The sequence below is a fragment of the Cavia porcellus genome, unplaced genomic scaffold (assembly GCF_034190915.1).
Source record: "Cavia porcellus strain 051 isolate PalLab524CR breed Dunkin Hartley unplaced genomic scaffold, mCavPor4.1 scaffold_17, whole genome shotgun sequence".
Lineage (NCBI taxonomy): Eukaryota > Metazoa > Chordata > Mammalia > Rodentia > Caviidae > Cavia > Cavia porcellus.
In genome coordinates, this window is record NW_026947500.1 from 20756700 (window position 1) to 20782127 (window position 25428).

At 43.5% G+C, this 25428-nt stretch overlaps 1 protein-coding gene and 1 non-coding gene across 8 annotated transcripts in view; one reads left to right on the forward strand and one right to left on the reverse strand.

Annotated features, from left to right (window-relative positions):
- Cdc14b (cell division cycle 14B) overlaps positions 1 to 25428 on the reverse strand; it is a 76742-nt gene that overhangs the window by 31296 nt on the left and 20018 nt on the right. For 6 of the 7 annotated variants that reach the window (XR_010040064.1, XM_063227373.1, XM_063227371.1 and 3 more), the window contains exons 2-5: positions 11161 to 11251; positions 10188 to 10263; positions 7814 to 7906; positions 985 to 1061 (exon numbers count right to left, since the gene is read on the reverse strand). Coding sequence is in view for 6 of the 7 variants with exons in the window: in XM_063227373.1 (XP_063083443.1) it covers positions 985 to 1061; positions 7814 to 7906; positions 10188 to 10263; positions 11161 to 11251 (337 nt within the window). In the remaining variant the exon portion in view is untranslated. Of the gene's footprint in view, positions 1 to 984; positions 1062 to 7813; positions 7907 to 10187; positions 10264 to 11160; positions 11252 to 12123; positions 13476 to 25428 lie in introns of those variants that run through there. The other variant, XM_013150679.3, reaches the window with a different exon arrangement.
- Positions 24382 to 24488, forward strand: LOC111756323 (U6 spliceosomal RNA). Its single transcript, XR_002790815.1, has one exon. It is a non-coding gene; the product is annotated as a U6 spliceosomal RNA (small nuclear RNA).

The window sequence follows — 25428 nt, forward strand, 5'->3', positions numbered from 1 at the left end:
GGGCGGGGACTCGTAATGCTATGTTTTTAAAGGTAAGGCTGGATCTTCCAAATCTGACACTCAGGGTATATGCAGCAATTCTAAAATAACTTCTCTGGCAGTGGAAGAACAGTGAAGTAATTAAGTAGCATGAAATAATTACAAAACTATGCAGAGTAAAATTACTTCACACATTTATTGCCCATTCATCACCACAGGAGCTCTGATTCTAGGACTACATATTTCTTTTCTTTTCTTTTTTACAAGGCAACAACTGTTTATTACACTAGCAGGCTGATGGAAATCTCAGTTCCCAATTGGCAGCACTGAGGCAGTTTCGGGTTCAATTTAAACACAGTTTGCAAGCAGGAAGTACAAGGCATTACATGGGTTACACAGACTGAATTAATTATGACTACATATTTCAATGAACACATAGAGAAACTGTTAGAATCTGATTTAAAGGGAAAAACCCACATTATCTTTTTTTCAAAATTCCTTCAGGATAACCACCCCGTAAGTGTAGGATGAGGAAGCCCCACACCTATGGACAGGTACCAACTCCCACCTCGTGACTCTACTGCTCCAAGGGCTTGCCGGGAAGGGCTTCCTTATTAGCAGCTCTCCAACTACCTCTGCATGTTGAGCTCTGATTACTGGGAAAATTTACAGCTTAACTTTTTAGGAGCCAAATTCCTCAGAGGCAGCTCCAGGATTCTCTTACCTGCCTGCAAAACTCACTTTTCATCAGCAACAGTGGTTCTCGGCCAGCGGGGAGGGGTCTGTGCATTTGGGGCCCTGGAGTAGGGGTGGGGGTGGTACTGGGATCCATAAGCAGAGGGCACAGCTGCTGCTGAACACCCTCTAGACCAGCCGCAGCAGTGCCTCTGTCGAGAACCCTGGGTCTGCACATCACACACCAACCACAGGGCGTCTTCCAGAAATAGCCATAAAGAGATTCTGGCAAGGGTCTGTCTCATCCATCCCAGCGTCCTCAATATTTACCTGAAAGGAATATAGGATGTATCTCCAAAGATTAATATTCCATACGCTTCTTCCGGAGTTCTCCCCAAATATATAACCTGCATTTACAAAGAGAAGAGAAAAATGCAATTTACCCCTAAATGCAGAATGCAGTTACTGTAAAACCAGCCTCGTACGATCAGTGTAACTGAGTTCTCCGCTTTCCACTGGTGTAAGATAAGTCAAATATTAAATAACTATGGGTTAGACTTGGAACACAATTCAATTCGGAGAATGTAATTTTTTCCTGGGAGGGAAACCTAAAGTCCTAGTGATGAACTTTTTAAAAGCTGTAATTTTAAAAACTCATTATGGGGGGCTGGGGATTTAGCTCAGCGGCATAAGCGCCTGCCTTGCAAGCAGGCAGTCATGAGTTCAATCCCTGGTACCAATAAAAATGAAAAAGACCAAAAAAAAAAAAAAATGCACTATGAAATGACTGTACCTAAATATAAGGCATAATGGGAGGAAATTTATAGATTGAGGCTAAATCTATTTATATAACCATCCAAGAAATATTTGGCTAGCAATCTATAATTTTCTTTTAAGTCTACTCATCTTCCTGATTCAAAAGTCCATCCCAAGTGAAATTATTCTAAGTGTGTCACTTAGGAAAAACTGCCTTAAGTCATTTCTAGGTCAACATAAATTCTCCGATTAATAATCGCCAAACCAAAATACTTTCCTAATTTATCACTATGCTCCTAGCAATTCATCATCTAAACTGTTCCCAAATTCTTTTGGTATATTTTCAGGGGAAGCCACCTACACAGAATGCCCACTTGAATTCCACAGAACTACCTGGAACCAGGAGACAACACATGACAACTGAGATTTTACAGCCCTGAGAGTCAGCTTCAGGACAGCTCCGAAGAATCCAACCTCCTGCTATCTTCACCCTTGCCAAGCTGTTCCCACAGTGGACGCCAGAGTGCGGAAAAGAGTGTTGCGGTGCTGGTGAGGACAGAGTGTGGCTGCCAAGGCCAGCACCCAAGGACACCTCGTCCCTCAGTGAGGATCCCTCCACAAGCTCCCTGCGGTGTGGGGTGCTCGCTCATACAGCCTGCACAGTGAACACCAAGTCTCTCTGCCAGCACGGACTTGCTAATGAGCTGTGCCTCCGTGGAGGGGACCCTCCAGATAGAGAAGTGCAGCCTGGGAGACACCCAGACCCAGAGTCCCCCAAGTGAAGCCCTTCCCAGACACCTGGGCAGGCAGCGGGAGTGGGGGTGACTGCTACTGCGAGCTGTGGGTAGGGGCTGCAGAGATGCAGCTCCGCACGCACTGGTGAGCCCCGCTCCTTTCTGGAAGATTGAGGAATCTCTTGGGGGAACACAGCAATTTCCTGGAAAGAATGAACTATCGTGGAGGATACCTGACAACTCAGTAGCATTTTTCAAAGCTTTTTTTTTTTTTTTCTTTTCTTTCTTTTTCTGAATAAAACCATAGCCAACCAGGTGTGGTACAACATGCCTGTAGTCCTAGCTACTCAGGAAGCCGAGGGAGGGGATCACCTGTACCCAGGAGTTCAGCGCTTTCTACGCAACACAGTAAGACCCCATTTCTCTTTTATAAAGAAAATGGGGAGAACTGTGGTCAGCATGGTAGGGTCTGACTACATGTTTTAGGCTGGCTTTGCACTCACTATACAGCCACACTGGCCTCAAACTCCACCTGCCTCAGCCTCATGAGTGCTGGGATTATAGGCGTGCGCCACCTCACCCGGTCATTGCCCTGCCTGCCCCTGATTACTTCTGGCCGTGGGGTAAAAACCTGTGTTTCAACACCAAGAAGATGCTCAACTAATGGGAGACAGATGTCATGAGGGGCTCAACCAAGTTTAGCATTTGATCCAGACTTCAAATAATAATTCAGTTAGACATGTTTCGTATTTCTATTCTTACACTCAATGATTTGAAGCTTTAGCTACATAGAGTCGGCCACAGTCTAAAAACCAAACATTATAATGGCCACCCTACACCAGCTAAGAACGACCAAGGGCATTTAAATCCCAACCACAAACACAGTTGCCGGAGAAACCAATAAACTATTTTCAAATATTCTTCTTGGAAAAATGTCACAATGTTTACAGCATTTAAAATTCCTGTAACTATTTTCACATGTCAGCCAGATGACAGTTTTTCTTATGCCAAGAATTTGATTAATCTTTAAAAAACAACAACAAAATCACTCTCCAGATTAACACAGAATGTTAAAAAATCAATACAAGTTCATAACCAGGCACTAAAATGAAAAAGGTCAACAGGGTAAAAAAATACACAGCATAAACAATTTTACATTAAAAAAAAGGAAATAACTTCCACAGCTCTTACACAAAAACTGGAAAGAAAAAAAATCACAAATGATTTTTTAAAAATAATCCAATTAGGGGCTGGGGACTTAGCGCAGCGGCATAAGCGCCTGCCTTGCAAGCAGGCAGTCGTGAGTTCGACTCCCGGTACCGATAAAAAGGAAAAAGACAAAAAAAAAAAAAAAAAAAAGAAGAAGAAGAATCCAATTGTCCTACATTTTACTAGCTTAAAATTTTCAAACTTTTTATTTACCTATACATATAGTAGGCTGGCACAATAATCTTAAATGCAGACAAAAGGACACTGGAAATGTGGAACAGCAGGCCTATCCATCAGCACACAGCTGTCAGCCGCCTGGCTGCTGTTTGCCTCACTTTCACCAGCACCAGGCGAGGGAGGGTCCTTAGGCAACCACTGGTTTACCCTCTGCTTATTTTTCAAAATAATAATAGTAAGTGAACTGTCTTAGAGATGGGGCATGTTCAAAGACAAACCACAAGTCTTGATTTTCTAAAAAGCGAGCGAGCTCCTAATGGTGACACACAGTGAGGGGGACCTGGGACCATTTACCAGTACTACATGAGGTACACAAACCGGCAGCTGCACTGTCCAAACCACAGTGTGAATGCTCATCCAAGATCCCTGGACTTGTTACTGATGCAGGAGGGCCTCCTGCTCTTGCTCTTCCGCTCCTTCCCTGCAAGCATTAGGGGTGGCGGAAGAAAGGTCAGTCCAGCCCACTGAGCAACTCTGCTGAGAGAACAGCTGCCTCCTCCTGGGCCCAGTCTGACTGCAGGTGGCAGCTACAATTTACAGTACCTGGCCGTTGTTTGCCTGCCTTTCACCAACATCCTGGTGGGGTACTGAGGCAGCTGCTGGTACCCGGCAGAGAGGTTGTTCTCAAACTGGATTCTGACCCACAGCCTCCAGGCCCCATGCACGTTGATCTATCCCCCTCCCACACCCGGCTTGGCCCCTCCCCCTGCAGCCAGTCTAAAACCTAGCACTGACTACTCTGATGATTAAATTGTTTAAAAACTGGACCACAGGTTCAGAAGATCACCGTTCAATAATAAATGAAATCCCTGAGCTCTTGTAACTGTTGAGGCAACCTCAAACTCAAGGCAATTTAGGATTCTATTCACAGACTGCTGAGTTAATACATTCTTAAAACTTAATTAGTATCATAACTGTTCATATAAGTGTTTACAAGGTCAACTGAGTGTTAAAGGATATCAAAAAGCTGCTTGAAATTTTTTAAAGGTGGTAAATTTGGACCAGGGAACTTACATGCTACTACAATTAGCTCTATCAAAATACTCTACTGAACACTATAGGAAGCAAAGTTTGCAAGCCATATACCAACAGTTCGCTTGTGTCAAGCATTTCACATTCAGAATACTTTGCATTTATTTTGCACACACAAAAAATGTTAGAAACCAAGACACATCTCCGAAGAGCTGAATAGTGTGTCCCCAGGAAAACATAAAGTATTGTGACCATTAAATGCGACCAATGTCAAAAACCAGTATGATCAAATGGTAACTATGCTATCTATCCATCTACCTGTCTACCTACCTTCCTATCATTGTTTTCTTTTAAGGGGAAAGGTGTGCTTAGCTCAGTCTGTGTATGTTTCATATCGGCCGGCTCCAAGGCAGGGAGGCGCATGGCAGAGAGGCAACAGTTCATGGTGACAGAAGACAACAAAGGTAAGAAGACAGAGCAGGAGCATGAGAGAGCGTTTTTTCTATTATTATTTGAAAGTATTAAAAAGTAGTACGAAGGAACTGGGCATGGTGGCTCGTGCCTATACTAGCACTTGGGAGGCTGAGGCAGGAAGATTGATGCAAGTTAAGAGGCCAGCCTGGGCTACACAGTGAGATCCCGTCTCAAAAAAACAAAAATAAAACCACCAAAAAAAAAAAAAAAAAAGAGGAAGAATCAGGAAAAAAGGAGTAAGATTCAGTGAATATTTAATTTGTACCAGATCCTAAAATAAAATTCAAAGCCAGCCCAGTCCGCAACTAACCCAGTCAACTCTACCCAGTGTATAATAGCCCCTTTCAAATAATTTCTTACTCTTTCCTCCTCCTTTTTTGCAGTGCTGAGGATCAAACCAGGACTGGCTTTGGGCATAAGCAAGCTGTGTATTAACAAGCCAGCTCCATTACAGTACGCACATACACAAGCTTTTCAAACACAAAATGATAGCTATTTCTAAAATGAATTACTGTATTTTAATTATAGTTTTAGGAAGCTGTTTATTAAAATAAGTTCATATGATTGATATGCTATATTTGTTTTAAAATTCTTTATTTTTAAATCAATGCAGTTCTTCCTTTTAATGACTATCATAACAACAACAACACCAAGAAAAGCTCCTTCTACCATATTTGTCAATGCAAATGCAGTTTATGTGCACCATGAGCTTGGCTGACCAAAGGATCACAGTGGCCCCTTTCCAGAGGGGGACTGGTTCCAGAACCTCCCCCAGACTAAAGTCCTTTGTAGAAAAGGGCATGGCATTTGTACACAGCCCACACACATCCACCAGTATAATTTAAATAATCTCTAAATTACTTACAATTCGACAATGCAAATGCCATGTAAAGAATTATACTGCAAAGGAAAGGAAGTCTACACACATGTTCCCAACAGATGCAATTAAAGCAAGTATTTTCCATCTGTAGCTGTCTGAGTACACATATATGGAACCCTTGGATCTAGAAAGACAACTACTGTAATTCATTTTTTAATCCCACTCATAAACAATGTCCGCTAGTGAGCAGATTCTCAGCATCCCTAATGCTAGTGAGATACTGAAAATAGAAAACTGTTGCACATTTTAAAATGCTGAGCAAATGTGCACAAAATCCTTGTTTAGATGATTTCACAACAGCTTATAAAATCCTTTGTTTTGAGCTACTATACCAGCGCTACTTTGAAAACACAATTAAAGGGAAATGACCCATCTGTTCCCGTCAGTAGGTAATTTTGTTTCGGGGTAACCAAGGAGCCCAGTCCTATGAAGGAAAGCTCACCTTCCTCAAAAGAAAACCAGATAAGTAAACGATGTAAGAAACAACTGGGAAAAATTATAACAAAACCCTAATAAAACTGCATTGTTTAGAGGATAATGAAAAGGAAAGGAAGTCTACACACATGCAGACTTTCTCAGTGATGGGGACACTGAGAAAGGTATCTCCGATGACTTCGTCCTTATGCAAAGGTCACTGGTGAACAAACACAAAGTGAGACGGTCACAGCATCACTCTGAATTGAAACCCAAGGGACCACAGGGCTTCCCAGCTCCGGCATCAGCAGCTTGACATCATCATGTGGGGTGTGTGACTGGAGTGTGAATGGTGGGTTAAAAACACCAGTGAATGGTTGACAGGAGACTGCACACACACAGTGTCAACACTGTATTGAGCTGTTTCAGTCAGACAGAGAAAACCTCCAAATCTCGCTAATAGTCACCCCCTCACCAAGTAAGAGAGCAGCCGCATTTCATAAAATTGGGCATACACCCTTTTGTTGAAGAAAAACTCATTGATCTTTAAAGCCCCTCAGTCTTTTCCCAGGGGTATAAAACACTTTTACCTTGACTCTGATCTGTTACGAAACACTCAGAATTTAGACAGCTACAATGATAAAGTCATTTCTGAACTATATGCAAGAAAAGAATTTTAGAAGGTGGGAGCAGCATGACATAGCCAGGCAGCAAGTTAAAGGGGAGAAAAAACTTGGCTAAAAACCTCCAAAACTAATCTTTTTAATTTTTACTATTATTCTTACTTCAAATCTAGATGAATGAATAACTGTCGCACTTCCAGTGGGATGGGAATGTTACAAACATCCCAGATAATGGACGAAGAAGATGAGAGGAGAGGCTTCCTCCGCCCACAGGGGTCTCCTGCTCTAAGTGCAGTGGTCAACTCGAAAAACAACAGCTGCAGGGGGCTCTTCCTGGGTCACCCTCTTTTTTTCTTTTTTGGTACTGGCAATCAATCGAACTCAGGACCTTAGGCTTGCCAGGCAGCTGGTTATGCCACTGAGCTATATCCCCCAGGCCCTTTGGGATCACTTCGTTGCAACATAAAATTTAACCATAAAAAGGAAGTCAGGGGCTGAGGCAGTATAGTTTAGTGGGTGCATTCAACCCCCAGCACCACGTAAGAAGCAAACAAACAAACAAAAAACCACCAAAGGCCTTTCAATATGACTTAACCAATAAATGAAATTCTTCAAGAATTAAGATGTAGTATCTAGAGCTACAAATCCTCTATGATGAATGTGATCATTATGCATGAAAGAGTATTAATAAAAAGTGGGAAAAAATTTAGAAAGAAAAAAGAGAGATCCTTCAGTCCTGTGTAGACAGTGGCTGTCCCAAAGCGTACTTCCAATGACCTAACAGGAACCCGAGGAATGGAACCCATCCTCTCCTGCCACAGCTGTGCTCCCGGGATCAGAGGGGAGCGCACCACACTCACCATGTAGCATCCAATAAGGAAAGCAGCATTGGCTTGTTTTCGTTGATCGCAGCCAGTAAAATGAATAATTTTCTTCCTCATCATTGTAATGGACTGCATAAAAATAAAGAGTTGTTAGTATTACCTCACAATAAATAAGCATTCACGTTCACAAGAGCTTTGAAAAGAGCAATGTTGATACCCCAAAATACCAGGTACCTTCCCGCGAAGACATTTTGAAATTAGAATGCACATAAATGCAAGGGGGAGAAGGGAATGTGATCTGAACAGGTATATCCTTTTCTTTTTTAAACAGGGTCTCATTGTGCAGTTCAGGCTGACTTTGTAGCCCAGGCTGGTCTGGAACTGGTAATGATCCTCTTGCCTCAGCCTCCTAAGAGCTGGGATTACAGGCGTATGCCACCATGCCCAGCTCAAAGGATAATACATCTTGAAAGATAGGTGCCTGGGTCATTTCCAAGAGGTGCGGAGGGTCTGTGGAAGCCACAGCTGTGAGTTCACAGGTTGACCACCCGCCCTCGGGATGCCAGCCCCCCACAGAGCTCTCCTGCAAACTGTCAGCCTCATCTTTGACATCTAAATTTGGTGATGGGGAAAGGAAGGGTGGGTGGCTCGAGCCTATGACAGGACAGAAGAAACCCACAACTGCCTCTGCTGCTGGCAGGTGACATAAGAGGCTGAAAACAGAGTTTGGAGAAACCTTTTCTTTCCTGATTGCTTTGTAGATTGTCTACTCCAAAAACACAACATTAAAACGCAGATGTACCCAGGGTGAGAGTACAAATCTGTAATCCCAGTGCTGTGAGAAGATGGGACAGGACTCAAAGTTGGAACCCAGCCTGGGCAACTGGGTGACTTAGTGAGACCCTGTCTCAAAATAATAACAAAGAAGGGTTAGGAGTGTAGCTCAGCAGGAAGGCCCTGGCTTTAACCCCTAGCACTTCAGAATGAAGGAGGGAGGGAGGACAGAGTGAGGGAGGAGGAAAGAAAGGTCTAGATAGGCAGACATGCTTTACTCAGGATGGACATTAAAGTTGTTCTAGTAAATTATTAAAGAGAGTACTGCTGACCCAAAAGGTCAAAGTCCACGGATTGGAGCAGAGGTGGGGGTGGGGCTCTCAACTTTAAAACAAAAGAAACAGGTCATACAAGATGTATTTTCGGCTTACCATCCTGTGGGAATAAAACCAGCAGCTGCTGCTAACAAATGGAAAAGTGGGTGGGCACTGATCTGCCACTCTTCGAATTTTACTTTGGAAGAAGGAAAAAGCTCCACCTCTGTATAAATTTGTGGTTTGATGAATATGGTTTGCTGAGCAAGGGGGGAAAATCTCTTTTACTCAAAAAGTTTTCATTAAGGTAAATTTAGAAATTCTAAATAAAAATGAATTTCATTTCTTTGGGTAGTGGTCTGGTAGGTGACGCACTAAATATATTTTGTTTTTAAAAGCACCTGCTCCCAAATGCAGTTACTTCCTCCTCCACAGTTCATAACGATTTACCTGGGCATGCCAGGGACTAGTGTGCAAAACATTTTTCCTGTGCTTGACCAGTAAGTCAAAACTTAAAAGAAAAAAAAAAATCAAGATCATGGGGTCACTTCAGACCAACAAAAATGTACTTTTCTAACTTGCAGGGATAACAGCTTTTAGGAATATGCTGATGGTGCTTTCTTGCTCCCTGATCATAGATATAAGGGGTTAAAGTTAAGGGTGACAGTGCTGAGGGAATCTCAGGGGAGGTGGAAGAGGGGCTAGTCCTCCTCTACAGCTGGTGGGCCCTGCCCTATCACAAACAGGCAGAATGAGCAAGGCATACAGTAGGGGAAACTTTCTCATTTAGTTTTACTTCCATTCAGTCAGACAGTGTGGTATTTGCTGAACCAACCAGTCTCCACTCTGACTTTTCAAGTATTTAAACATTACTAACCCACCCACAGTCAGATAACATCAAAACTCTAGAAAACAAATACACGTGGCCAGGTGTGGGGTGCACACCTGTAATCCCGGCACCTGGAAGGCTGAAGCAGGATTGTTAGGAGTCTAGACCAACCTGGGATACAGAGTGACCTCAAGGGTAGCCTGAATTGCATAGTGAGACTCTGTCTCAAAAACAACAAGAAGAACAAAAATACACACACTACTTTGTAACACACACAGGTCCTAAACATCACTGAAGTAAAAAAAAAAAAACAACAAACCAGACTTCCATTATTTTCAACATACCCTAAAAAAGTCATTTTCAGCAAGAAACTATTGTTCAAAGACTGTTTAAGTAACCTTTTATAAAAAAAGATAGGTCTTCCTTCCTTTTCACCCCCAAATTGAACTAACAATAATTACTAAAGCCAAATCTTAGGTAAAAAAGACTTTACCTTTAGTTTCTTATTTATCTTGCAACAATATCTGTAAACCATTGCCAGGTTGAGCGGTCCAAAATCTGCGTAGAAGCTTTAAAATAAAAAAATAGAAATATCTATATTCCAGACATTCATGCCCTTTTTTTGGTCTATGAAATTAAATAAATGACAAGAAAGCATTCACCAAACCTAATTAACTGGGGTCACATAGTTCAACGGTACTGTCTTAGTACAACAAATATTCTAGTACCCACACTATTTCTACAAGCACTGGATGGGCCAGGGCTCTTGTTTGGCTTTCAATCCCCAGCACCATGGGAAAACAAAAAAAACCCAAAAATGCACCAAGGGATACACCCTAAACCTAACCTCAACTAACATGAAAATAGCTTTCAAATTAAGAAATCTGATCCTCCACAGATTGTTCACTGGCAATGCCTCTAGTTTACTTACTCCATGTTTATAGCACATTGCAGTGTAAACCACTGAATATAAAATCTGAACTTTTAAAATAGTCAAGTGCTCCCGGGTGTGCATACACATCTATAATTCCAGGTACTGGAGAGGCCAGGGTGGGAGGAGGCTAAATTTGAGGCCTAGGTACCTGCAACCTAGTACCTGTCTGAAAATACAATTTAAGAAGGGTTAGGGAGCCAGGGATTTAATTCAGTGGCATAAGCACCTGCCTGGCAAGGGCAAATTTGATTCTTGGTACACCCCCAAAAAAGAAGGGTTAGGGATGTCGCTCAGTGGAGAGCCCTGGACTCCTAGGCTAGAGGCCCTTTGTTCAACACCTCCCCACAGCAACAAAAAAGTAGGAAAGTTGGTTTATTTTCACCCCACATCTCCAATCTATTTTATTACCACAGCTTTTAGAAAATTCCTTCAATAAGTAAGCAAGCAACCAATCAACCAACCGATTTATAATTTCCCAAAGCTACCCTATTTGTAAAAGTATCTTTACAAGTCTTTAAAAAGCAGTACTTACTTCTCATACTCAAGTTCATTATCTATGCTGAAATAATGTTCATTTGACGCACTCTTTGGTCTGCTGTAGAGAATGGCAAAACAAAGGCGATCTGAAATGGAAAAACGGCAATGTTCCTTCCTTAAGTTATTAATTTAACAAGTTTCCTACAGCATGACGTGACCAACTCTTCACATCAAGCAAAGTTTTATTTTTTTTCCACCAACTTTCAAACCCTAGGCACGACAACAGACAATTTCAAAATATTCGGACTCTTTCCGCGGAGAATAAGCAGTGTTTTAACAGGAGAAATTGCCTTGAGCAGTTAAGTTTTATCGTGGCAGGTGACATTTCACGTAGTGACATGGTTTGATATTTTTGTTTGTTTGTTTTTGAAGACAGCGTCTCCCTGAGCAGCTCAGCCTGCGCAGAACTTGCTACACAGCCCGGACCAGCCTGGAGCTGACAGCGATCAACACCCCCCTCAAGACGCGGGCCACCACGCCCCGCACGGGACTAGGTTTCTGGGGCAGCCTCTCATCACAAAATGCGAGCTCCCCTGTACTAAGAAGTTTCAGTAAAGCGCAGTCTGTTTGATGCTGTGAGCCATTCACCTTCCGGCCAGCTTCCTGATGAAGTTGTTTGTTTCTTTTTTTAAGAATGCTTTCAAAACTGCTTCAAAATTAGTTTGCAGCCACAAAACACAACAAACCAAACCATATGTTTTCCCAACTGTTCCGAGAATCCCCAGTTTCTGTTTAACTCGAGTTTCCTGTGCATCTCGCAGACACATTGATCCTGGGGCAGCACCCCCTCCCCAGAGCGCGCCGCTCCTACCAGGTCAGGCTGCAGGGCCCCGCGTGCGCTCCCCACCTCGGGGTTCCCCGGGGTGTGGGTCATCAGAGAGGGGGTGCCAGGCTCCTCCCTCCTCCTCCTCCTCCTCCTCCTCCTCCTCCTCCTCCTCCCGGGGGAGGCCGCACTCACCCGGGATCACCTCGGTTACTCGCGCACCCCCATGCGGCCCCGGCTGGGGACCCCGGCGCATCCCGGACCGCCAGGGCGAGCAGCGCCACACCCTGAGCACAGACGCCGGAGAGGGGATCGCCCCCGCCTGTCTGCTGCTCCCTGCAATCTGCAAGTCCCCACGGGTAGGCGGCCAGGAGCCGCGGGCCTCCCCAAAAGGGCGTCGTGGTCACGCGCGATGGGGCGGGTGTAAGGCACAGCGCAGACCAAGCTGGCCCTCGCCGCCAGCGAGCGCCCTCCACACCCACGGGCCCACGTCATGGTCACACTTTCCGCTGCCATCCCTCGAACGAGGAAGTCAAGCTGGATAGCAGAGCGCCGGGATACAGCTCAGTGGCACAGCACCTGCCTGGCAAGTACAAGGTCCTGAGTTACATTCCCGGTACCAAAACAAAGAAGTAAGATTGACAGCATAGTAACTGCAAGTACATCTAACACCCCGCTGGGACGACTTCCCTCTCCATCCCCTCCGCAGTTTCCATAGAAGCATTCACTTGGATAGTCCACGCTTTTTCCTGAGACTTTTCCTGAAAGTAAGAGCACAGCAGCAGCAGCTCTGCACCCGGGATGACGCTCTGGGCACAGGGCCCGCGTTCCCACAGAATGACAGCCGCACCCCCTGGGCCTTACTCCCCAGTTCCCGACTTCAGATGCTAAAAAACAACGACAAAAACCAACTAATACTTTCTTAGTACCGCCCCTGGGGAGTTTCCAATTGACAGACAATCCAAGTTGCAGACAATCGGCTGCTCAATTGATACACATTTTAAATGCCTTTTGTGTCCAGGCAGAAGATAAACGGGAAGTATTTTAAATTCATCCCAAGAAGATGCCCAAATTCAATTCTATGTTACTGTAAAAATAATAAATGCACATTTATTGGAACAATGAGCTGTTTTCCCCCTATCCTGACAAAACTCAAGACTCCAGAAACACACTGAGTTGTACCACCATTTACACGCATGGATTTAAAACATACACATAGCCACATGTGGTGGCACACACCTGTAAGTCCAGCACTCTGGAGGCTGAGGCAGGAGGATCGTTGAAAGTTCAAGATCAGCCTGGGCTACATTAGTGAGCTCAAGGCCAGCCTGAACCACACAGTGAGACCCTGTCTCAAAAAGACAAAAAATAAAAATAAAACGTACACATATAGGACGGGCTGCACATGCGATTGTATCACAAGTCTCTGCAGAGACACAAGAGGCTGGTAGGCAGCAGCGTCACCTTAACAGGAAAACTGTCTGGAATACAGGAAACTAGTGTTCGAGATCTTCCAAGAGAACCTGAGCAAGAGAGATGTGTGCCCTTTCATAGCTTCTGAATTCTTTACCATGTATGACCTATTCAAAATAACATTTTGAAAATAAACCTGCACCCTAACCATTTTTCCCAAAGCTAGTTTTTCACCAAGGTTACAAAGCGCCATGTGAGGCAACCTAGCAAATACCCGCCTTGCATATGCTTCAGCTGAGCAGTGGCTGGTAACTTCAGGTTTCCCAACATTCTAGGCTTTGTTCACTATGGTCTGTGATGGTGCTAGGAAGCGATGGGTCTCTACTCTTGAGCCACCCCACAGCCCTTCCAGAGCGTCCCCTTCCCATCTTTTATTACTCAGAGAGCATCATCTTTTACCCAGCCTCTGACTCTGTGCTCGTGCCATCAACACCTTCACCACGATTTTCTGCTCTTTGTAGGCAAAGCAGCACCTTGATCGGGTGAGACACGCGCCTGGCACACAGCAGCCCCGAGGGCCCCGCTGACTGCTTCCTCGGCTTAGAGGATCCATGAGAACTATGTTAGGCAGCACCATGCAGGCCCCTCGATGCCTACTTGGTTTTGTGAGAGGGTGTGTGGTAGGAGAGCCAGGCCAGTGTGTCAAGCACTGGTCCATTGTGAAAGCCAGGTCAACTACTACTGCCCCAGAGTGTTAAAAAACAAAACAAAACAAAACAAAACAAAACAAAACAAAAAAACCCTGAATTTTAAACTAGGAAAACAGTGAGTCAGATGTGGGAAGATATTTTCCTTCCAGAGTCCAAACCTGAAGCTCAACTTCCTAAGCACAGGACACAACCAGGGCGGCTCCACTTGAATACAGAACAATTGCTTCAGCATTAGTTAAGCCAAACCCTGTCTCCCTGTACTGGTGTGTCCAGAGGGGGATGGCTGAGGTACTGACGTGTAATCCTTGAAGCCGGTGACAGTTTCCTGTCTTCTCTCCTTGCATGTGTTCCCTGTAAAGGGTTGAGTCCAGCGGGATGGCAGAGCCACATAGCTCCCTCTAGCAAAATCAACTTGGTTCAAGTCACAGGTAAGAGACAATGACTTCCCAGGGCACAAAAAGTTTTTGCGTGCCAGAAACTCAAACAGCAGCCTCCTACACCATTCAGGTGGTGGGGCTGCTGTACCACAGAGGAGGGCCGACAGGCTCCAGGGCAAGGCAGTCACTCACTCACCCTTGATGCTGGCAGACAGGACAGTCACTGGCTGCTTGCAAAAGTCAATTCCACTTGCTTGCAGCTTGAAATGTGCAAACGGAAACACAGCCAGGTGTTTCCACCTTTATCTGCTTATGTACCCTTACTTTGTTTCCTAAGGGACTGGTCAAGGACCAAAGGAGAAGATGAGAAGAGCCCCATCTGGGGGAGCCAGCCTGGCCACCCCCTTAACGACCCAAAGTTTCTGCTCCCTCCCTACTCACTGGTATTTCTCAATAATTTATAAATGATTTGGAAAGGGAGATTTTAAAGATTTTGTTTGTGTCTACTGTGTTATCTTTACACTACAACTGTTAAGGACAGGAGCAGTTCTTCCCATACTTTTAAGACCATTTAATGGACAATCAGCACCTGGGGAAATGATTATTCTAGCTGCTGGTACATTATTTTAGAGAATTCACTGTTTCTTTTTAAAACAAATGTCACACATCTTATGACTTATTAATTTCACTGCCAGGTTCATATACAACACATTCACACACATATACACCAAGAAAGGTACAGAAATGTTCACAGAATCCTGATTTCTAACAACAAAAAACAAAGCAATGCATATTTCCAGAGCAAAATGAAAACCTGAGATGCTTTCATTCCAGGATCTATTTATTACAAAGCCAGGAAAACAAGCACTCGGGACCACACACAGTATCGGGATGAACCCAATGCAGATTTCCAGAGCAAAATGAAAACCTGAGATGCTTTCATTCCAGGATCTATTTATTACAAAGCCAGGAAAACAAGCACTCGGGACCACACATAGTATCGGGATGCACCACACAGAGTTTTGGTTAAAGCTGGAATCAGAGGGGCTGGGGATTTAGTTCAGTGGCATAAACGCCTGCCTTGCAAGTAGGCAGTCATGGGTTCGATCCCCGGTACCAATAAAAAGGAAAAAGACAAAAAAAAAAAAAAAAAAAAGATGGAATCATACTGTAGTGTGATTTTACTGACAGAGTTTCTAAAGACTTCCAGCAATGAAATCAGAGCAGTGTGTGCTCTGAGAAATTGGTAGGCAAGAGAGGACCAGAAGACTTACAAACTGTCCCTGGAGCTGCACACCTGGTCAATATACATGATTACATGTATATCTCATAAAATATGTATGTCTCATAAAACAAGTAACTCTTCATTTAGCACTGGCTGGGGTGGCCCACACCTGTGATCCCAAGTGCGTTTAGCCTCCCAAGGGTGTAGGATTGAGTTCAAGGCCAACCTTGGCTACAACAGTAAGCTCAAGGCCAGTCTGGACTACACAGTGAGACCCTGTCTCAAAACAAATATGAAAACAAAATTGCTGTTATGTTACACTCATATACATGTAAGAGTAATGAGTGTGTATGTATTTCCCACCAGCCTGGCTTTCCAGAGCAGCAGCTTTTATGTAAGTAGTGATGGAGACGCATCATGAGCATGAAAACCTTTTTATTACTTTCCAGGGCTACTATGATAGGAGTGGTACACAGCTCATCCTAACTCACAGAATTTAAGACTCAGACACAGAGGGCTGGGTGTGTAGCTGGGAGGCAACAGCAGACCCTTGGTTTAACACCCACACACAAAGTACGTGGACACAAGATGCAAACACTATAAACACTGCAAAAAAAGGGGGAGGGGTTGATAAAGTTGGGTATAGGGCTGGGGATGTGGCTCATTGGTAGAGCTCTTGCCTTGTATGCACAAGGCCCTGAATTTGATCCCCAGCATTATGGGAAGAAAAGAAAAAGTACAGTTGGGTAGATCGGGGACAGATGCTGTAATTGGTACCTTTAATAAGCAGGAAGTCCCACTGTAGAAGGGACTTGGCAGCTTCTCTGTCACGCCTCTGAAAGTTTTATTGAAGTACTGAATGCTGGAGCTGGGAATGGTAATGTATGCCTGCAATCCCAGGACTTGGGAAGCTGAAGCAAAGATCACTGGGAGTTTGCGGCCAGCCTGGGCTACATAGTAAACTCAGGGTCGGCCTGAACTACACGGTGTGAGACTGTCTCAAAAAAACAAACAAAACCAGAAAAAAGCAACAACAAAAAATACTGAATGTCAAAGTTTTTAGTTTGTTTTTTAAGGAAAGATCTCACTTTGTAATTCAGGCTTGCCTTGAACTCTTGGCAATCCTCCTGTCTCAGCTTCCTGAGTGCCAGTGTTACAAGCATGCACCAGCACACCCAACTGAAAAAAAAAAAGCTTTATTGGTAAAATCGGTGGCTTGTTGGTGAACATAATGACTGTTACAGATGAGGCTTCACTGACATCTGTGGTGGCCAATATACTGTCGATTGTCAAAATACAAATGCTCTACACTTTTAAATCATTACCTCTTCCTCAGTGTTGTGACACCTGTAATCCCAGCTATAAAGAAGGCTGAGGCAGCAGGATCACTTGAGCCTTGAAGTTGAAGCCCAGAAAACACAGGGCCCAGTTTCAAATCCAAAAAACACATAATCTAAAGCTCTTTACTTAGCGAGTGTTGGAGACCTAAACCTGATCAACTAACCTGGCCCCCTTGACATCCAGCCACTGACCCTGAGGCTTCCTGGTGCCCTGCTGCCAACCATGGAGACTAAAGGGCTTCCTGTACCCGAAACAGCTTCTGCCTCAATGAGCTTTTCCTGTAAAGAGGACAAGACAGCTTAGGCTACAGGACAAGGCAGTATGGGGTTTGTAACTGGGTTGCTAAAAACTATGAAATACATGCCAGCTGTGTGAAAGCAGGCTTCCTGAGATAAGACAGGCTCGCATGGCCGCCTGGCAGTGAGGTTGTGGGGTGCACTGAAACCCCACCTGCCTCAAAAGTGCTTTTGGAGGGTACAGTTTTCTATCAACAAGTCAGGCCACTATGCATCAGGATGTCACCAAGAGTGATGTGGGATATGGTGTCACTAACACATCCCAAAACATCTGGGCCCAGTTAGGACACTCACCCTGCACAGGAAGTCCCAGAGAAGAAAGCAAGCAGCCGCTTCCCGCAGACAGGTAGTATTCTGGGATCCCAAGCCATGAACTTTGATCATTCTCGTTTATTCTGGCTAAATAAGCATTTCAAAGGGGGAAGTGAGAGGTCCATGTCTCACTTCTGGGTACTGAGCAGCGCAGTTAATGAGCATCGTGCATATGTAGACCTTATCAGAGGCCAGCTCTTGTTCATAACTCTTTATATCTGGCAAGACTTCAAGGCTCTGCAGTCTTTGGGACACATCACAACTCGGTGCCACCAGTCACATTAATAAGTAATTTTCCTTCAGAAAAAAATCAGGGAGATTTATGAAGTATTATCATTCCAGTTTAACTATAGTGGTCTCCACTGCACACACTCATGACATGGAGTAATATGTGTTAAATTTTTAAAAAACTGAAACCAGGACAAAAGACTTGAAGATATTTCACTAAAGAAGGTAAGAGAAATGGCCTGTAATTCCAGCACTCAGGAGGCTGAGGCCAGAGGATCATTGCAAGTTTGAGATCATCCTGGATGACAAAGTGAGCTTGGGACCAGCCAGAACTGCATAGGAGACCCCACCTCAAAAAGAGAGAGAGGAAAAAGAGAGTATGGCCTACAAGTACAAGAGAAAAAGATATGCAAATTAAACCCACACAGTAAAACAGCACTCCACACCCCCTGAAGGGGCTAACATCAGAATGCCAAGGCCCATTGTTGGAGGAGACTGTGGTAACCAGAACCCTCTTACGTTATGAAGGGGGGTGGAAGAGGGCAATCAGATTCAAAAAGGTGGACTCAAGCACTGCTGCATGAGAAAACAGCCAGGAAGTTCCTCAAAACACGGGAAATGGACCTGTGGGATATGGAAATGTGACTGTGCTTGCAATCTGCAACCAGTCTGGGGAATTTAGAAAATAAAAAATAAAATGGGCTGGAATTATCTCTATAGATACCTATAGATACATCGATATACATATACATACAGTTATATAGAGACATATTGCTCAGTGCAAAGACCCTGGGTTCAATCCTAATACTCCCACACAAACAAAATGTAGCAATTGAATTACCACATGACCCAGTAACCCCACTCTCGGTCCATATCCGAAGAAAACATAAACAACAGCCAAGACAGGGACTCCTCCTGTGCTTCCAGCCCTGAGGGAATGGACAGAACAAATGTTGTATGTACGTGTGATGGAATATTACTCAGCCATGAACCGACACCCTGTCATTTGCAGCAACCTGAATGAAATGCTCCATAAGTCTGGCACAGAAAATTGATCTCAAAGGACAGACAACAGAAGAAAGGCTACTGAAGCCTACGAAGGGTGTCGTTGACAGTTCATGAATACAGAATGGTTAAAGGGCACAGGCTGTAGTTCCATGCAAAGAATAACTTATAACATTTTATAGCACAGCAGACTCACCATGATTGGCAACGAACTGCTGTTTTAAAGTAGCTAACAGACGATGTTGAATGTTCTCATCATAAAAAGTGAGGAATGTCTGAGATGACAGCTAAGGCAATTACACCGTCTAATCATCACACATTTGACAGCTGTACTAAAATGTCGCCCTATGCCTTGTAAATCTGCACAATGACTGTGTCCATTAAAAATAGAAATACAACTTTTAAAAGACACTGGAGAGCTTAGTGTTTACTTTTTGTGTTTTGTTTCTGAGACAAGGTCTTACTATGTAGTTCAGGCTGGCTGTGAGCTCACTAGTTATCCCACACCAACCTTGAACATGTGGCAATCGTTCTGTCTCAGCTTCTGGAGTGCTAGGTTTACAGAGGTGCATCACCAGGCCTAAGTTTGGCTTCTTTTTGTCTTTTTGAGACAGGTTCTCTCTATGCAGTTCAGGCTGGCCTTGAGCTCACTTTGTAGCGCAGGCTCGTCTCGATCCTCCTGCCTCAGTATCCAGAGTGCTGGGATCACAGGTGTGCACCACCATGCCAGACTAAATTTAGCATTAAAAAAAAACTATCACAAATATTTTCCCTAGGGCCCATCTCTTTTGCCCTTAAGTACAGACCTAAGAGAAATTACAAGGTATGTCCGCCAGGGAATTAGCTCAGTAGCATAAGTGCCTGCCTGGCAAGTGTAAGGCTGTGAGTTCCATCTCCAGTACCAAAAAAAAAAAAAAAAAAAAAGTCTAACAAAAGGACTTTTATACAAGCCAGGTGGAGTGGTGCATGTGCATAATCCCAGCATTCAACAGGCTGAGGTAGGAAGTTTGCAAGTTCAAACACAGCTTGAGAAATTTAGCACGATCCTGTTTCAAAATAAAAATGAAAGAGGCAGCCAAGGACAATGGTGCACACCTGTAACCCCAGCACTTAGGAGGCTGAGGCAGGATCGCTGTGAGTTTGAGGCCAGCCTGGACTACACAAGGCCTTGACTCAAAATAACTGAACATCCAGGAATTCTGCTTAGGACTAACCACACCTGAAATTTCCTTTTGGGGAGGATAGAAGGGTGGATTTCAAAAGCAATTCTAATCTCAAATGCTTTGTTCAGTTTCTAAAAGCAACTCTTGTATTTGCCAGGCACCCTTGATTGTTTAAAATGCAATCACAACCACTTGTGGCCACACATTCTGGTAACCCTAGCTACTTGGGAGGCTGAGGCAGGAAGATCACACAAAGTAATTCTACCTTTAATTTTTTTAAGAACTTCCATACTATTGATTTCCAATGGTGATTACAATAAAGTCCCACCAAGAGCTTCAAGGGTTCCTTTCTCTCCTTACTGTCACCATCACTGTATCCTGGGTTTGGTTTTGGTTTTGGGCAGTAGTTACCCTAGCAGAAGGTGGTTTAATTTGCATTTCCCAAATGATTAGCAATGTTGAGCATCTTTTCATATGCTTGTTGGTCATTTGTTTTATTCTTTAGGAAAACATCTGTTCACATCTTTATAAAGTCCAACTTCAGTCTTTTGTATGTAGACACCAACGTTTCTCATTATCCTATTGCCACAGATCATGTGGCCAAATGTAAGGGTTTATTTCTGGCTCTCTGTTCTACCCTGGGTGTCTTAGTTACTTTATCCTCGTCACTGAGACAAAATACCTGATGCCCAAGTTGGGAAACGAAAGGTTTATTTCTTACAGTTTTTGGAGGTTTCAGTCCACAGTCAGCTGGCTCCCAGGCAGGTGGGCATGGCTGGGCCACCATGAAAGGTGACTGCAACCAGCAAGCCCGAACCAGCAAAGAGCAAAACACACCTTCTTCCTGCCATTACATCACATCCTGGCTTCATCCCTTTGTGGGTGGAACACTGACACCATCAATCCAAGCACTAGACCATGAACGAATAACAAATGCACAATTCAAATTCATGAGGCCTGGGGGACATAAACCATGACACTGGGTCTGTACATCCAGTACAATGTTGTTTTGATTACTGTAGCTTTGTAATGTGGTTTGAATCAGAAGTATGAACCCTCAGACTTTTGTTTCAAGTTTCAACTTTCACAAAATTGTTTGCCCTGTTCATTGTCTTTTAAGTTTCCATATGAATTTTAAGAGGTATTTTTTTTCCACTTCCACAAAAAATGTAAGATTTCGATCGACTGCATTGAATCTGTGGATCACTTTAGGTCATCAGAACATTTAATGATACTGCTTTTCAGGGATGAGTACAGAAGCTCATTTGCCAGAGTCTTTACTCTCTTTCAGCAACACAAAGCTGTAATAAATTTCCAAATGGTAACTCTGCTACTCAAGCAAATTTCTATTCAATTCTTGAACCAAGAAATTTATACACTGTGCTGATCTACACATTAGAAAAGTAAGGATGAGCTAAATAAGGATATTAAGCCTCACTTACAAGGGGCTAAATTAAACCAAAACACTGGAAAATACCAAAGCAGTCAACCCCTAAGCATCCCTAAAATTTGACAAAAAGCAAAGCCATGCAGCAGTCATCCACAATGGAAGGGAGGTTTTGAGACAGTTACAGATCTCTCAGTCTGTTGTAATTCCCAAACAACAAGCAGCCACTCTCATCTCCCAGGCTCTGGGAGACATGGGGGAGACTGGTAAATTGTGCCTCATGGAATTCTGGGAGGCCGAGCACGGCGCTGGATCTGAAAAGGACCCAGTGTCCCTCCAATACCGACTTCAGTGGTCTTCTTCCAAGTCCGACTGAACTTCCTGCTTTGCCCATGCACTCTAGCGTCTCCCCAATCAGCTGTCAATACGTCACTCTGCCCTCCCCTTTAAGCTCCACCCCCTGTAAACTTAAAAACCCCACAGTTTTTTGTTTTTTGGTTTTTTTTGTCTCAGAGGGACCCTGCACTGTTTTGCAGTCTTCCTGTCCCCGCAATAAAAGCCTTTTTCCTTTTCTTCCTTTGTTTCTCTACTCCGCCAAAACCTCCTAACAGACAAAGAGAAATAACACTCATGTTTTCCCTAACAGATCAATTAACTGTTTGGAAAATGGTCAATCCACGGAGAGCGATGGTGCACACCTGTAATCCCAGCACTTGGGTGCTTGGGCTAAGTAGAGAGTTCAAGGCCAGCCTGTTCTACAACAGTGAGATCCTGCCTCAAAACACACTCACATACAAGGTTAATCTAGGGGTTGGGGGTATAGCTCAGCAGCATACCTGCCTGGCGGTGCAAGGTCCAGAGTGCAAGTCTCGATACCACAAACAAAACCAAAACCAAAAGGTTAATCTAAAAAAGTAGAGGGGAAAAACACTCCTATTTTTCTTATTACAAAGACGGAAAACAAAATAAGTTTGGTGAATAATGTGAAAGAGAGCTATGAAATTTTAAGTTTTTATTCTTTTGGTATCAGGCATTGAACTCAGGACCCTTAGCCCGCCAGGCAGTTGCTTATGCTGCTGAGCCAAATCCCCAGTTTTTGAGGGACCTAAAAGAGCAAACAAAGACATGCTAGCTGTCTATACTAGAAGGCTCATCTTCATTCATGATTTTTTTTCTTCCTCGGTTTATTTATGTAAGATTTTTGTTTGCAGAAAGCACAAGTTGATCCTCAAGTTCATTTCGCAAAATCAGTAAAAACAAGACAGCGAGAGGTTGGAGGTCAGCTCAGTGTCTGTGTGGAGGGGGGCGGGCATTCTCCACACACACCAGGCCCTGAGTTTCACCTCCAGCACCAAAAATAAAGATCACTGAGGTGGTGCCTACTGCCACCAGAAACTATCAGACAAAAATACATGAAAAAGCTGGGGATGTAGTTCGGTAGCATAGCTTCTGCAACGCCAGTGCCACAAAATTCAGTGTTCTTGACCTGACAGACACACACAGTATAAGAGAAGCCAAAATCGATCAGGCACATTTGGGAGGTGATACATCTGAAAACATAAATCAAGTGGCCCCATGACCCCACAGCAGAGGACATTCTAAATGGAGGAAAAAATGCAATTATTAAAAGGAAAACAAAACCTGTAACTGCTGGCAAGGCAGAATGACAGGTGTGGGAGACAACTCTAGTGACTCCCTTGAATGCAGAACAATGGCTGTGACTTTGATTACTGGGAGACATTTTTTATACTGATATGTAGAGAGCTGGCTATGGCATTTCCTTTTCTCCTCAATTGGCTCTAAGCATTGCAAATAAAGCTAGTGGAGATGCTGGTATGTAATCTCTATAGCCATCAGACAGTCTCCTGTTTCTTCCTATAGTGCTCTCCCACACAGCACAATGTTAGAGCCAGTCAGCTCCGGATTATCAACTGGGTAAGAGCCTCACAGTAAAGAGGCCATGACTCCTCAGGGTACAAGAGTTTACATATCACAAACCAAAGCCACAGCCTCCCAAAACAATTCTGTTGCTACCTTAGATTATATAAATTGACCTTGTGCATATCTCTTCCTCTCACCTGCCAGCCAGCTCAAATTCCTGCCATCCTCACTGTCATTCATACCTGAGCCACCCCATTCTTCAGAAGATTAATTCTGGAAGAGGCACAGGATCAGGGCCTTTGTCCACACACCCTCACAGGTGGAGGTAGGACCCCTTGGAACATGTCTTGGTATCTTTACTCTTGCTGTGGGTTGCACTGGAGGTGGTAGGTTGGAATTAACTTGCTGGGATTCCAATGACATCTCAATGGGATTACAAATACAACTTTTTGGATGGTGAGGGAAACTAGAAAGAGGATTATAATACTTGGATGACTGTACACAGAATTTGGGTTTACAATAACATCACATTTGTGTTCCTTCTGGAAAGATTTTTTTTAAAAAGACCAAATACATGTTTTTTAAAGACTCTAGATACCAAGCAATGGACAACAGTGACTCCTGAGCCACGGAGAAAAATACGGCACTGTACAGAGGGTAAACTGAGGCAGAACCTGGCAGGATCTCTGCACCAAGGAGATGGAGCTGTGACCACAGAAACCATGGCAGTAAGAGCTTAAAGGGCACAGTGTCAAAGAAAGCTGCACAAAGGACTCCAGACAGCCGCAAAGGGTCCTGTGCGGAGAGAGCCACTGGAAACGATCACAGCAAACAATTCATGATAGGCGAGCAGGGCTTCCATTACGTAAGGACTCCTCACTCTGGGAGGCTGAGGCAGGAAGAATAGCAGACATGAGCTTGGCCTGGGTCACTCAGCAAGATAGCAAGACCTATCCCTAACTAAAACACCCAGGGGTGTTCTGGTGCCCTAGCTCAGTGTCAAGGAACTGGGTTTTACACACACAACTCTCCAGCGCTCTCTCTCTCTAGGTGCTGCTCAGGAAGGTCTCGCCTTAATAATGAATAATTATTAAGGCTTAACAAAACACTGACCCGTGCTTGCTTCGGCAGCACATATACTAAAATTGGAACGATACAGAGAAGATTAGCATGGCCCCTGCGCAAGGATGACACACAAATTCGTAAAGCATTCCATATTTTTTCAGCTTGAGACCATACTCATAAGTGAAATAAATCAAACTCACATGTATAAATACCGAATAGTTTCCCTAGTGTAAGAAATGATAAGAATACTTAGAAGTATGTGGTAATCATGATTCCCAATCATGTTGGTTTGAAGCCATATGTTTTCACTCATTAACCGCAATGGTTTTAACCTGGGTTGTTCGATTTTAGTATCTATGATAGCACAAATAGCTATTTTGAAGAAAGCAACACAACATAAAAGCTAGTGCTGATTTAATATCGTCTTGTTTTAAAGTCCCATCAAGCCGTAGTACATCTGTTTCCACTGGTTTTAACATGTTGTATCTTACTATATTTCACTATATGCTATAGTATAAACAAAACTCTTTATAGGCTAAGAGATAATATAGAAACCATTGTTTGTTTTCTATTAGCAGGTTCTAAATACCCTGTAATTCTTGCATTCTCTTGAAAGGCTTCATACTGTCTAGATACGCTTGATATTATAGCACACGAAGTTACACTCAAATAATTTAAGGAAAGAGGCACTATAGTGACTACTATTATGTTAGATTATCTGGTGGTGAAACAATGATGCTTGAATTGCTCGGTTCTGCCCTGCATTGTTCTATTACAATATCCTCTCTTATCTCAATCTTCCCCCTATTTTTAAATTAATCTATTTTCTCTCATTTTTTTAATTAAGGGAAAACTAAATTAAAGAATAATGGGACATATTATAGTAACTTTTTTGTTGTCCTATTAACCTGATTTGAACCCCAGTATTGCTCTCCCCATCTTGTTCTGTCTGATTATTATATATTCTATTTTGTTTGATAGTATCAAGTTTGAGGGTATAGGCAATCACTTTGAAGGCAATAAGATATACTATGATGCCCAATATGGATTGACTATCATCCTTTTTTTTTTTTTTTTTTTTTGAAGTCCTGTAAGGT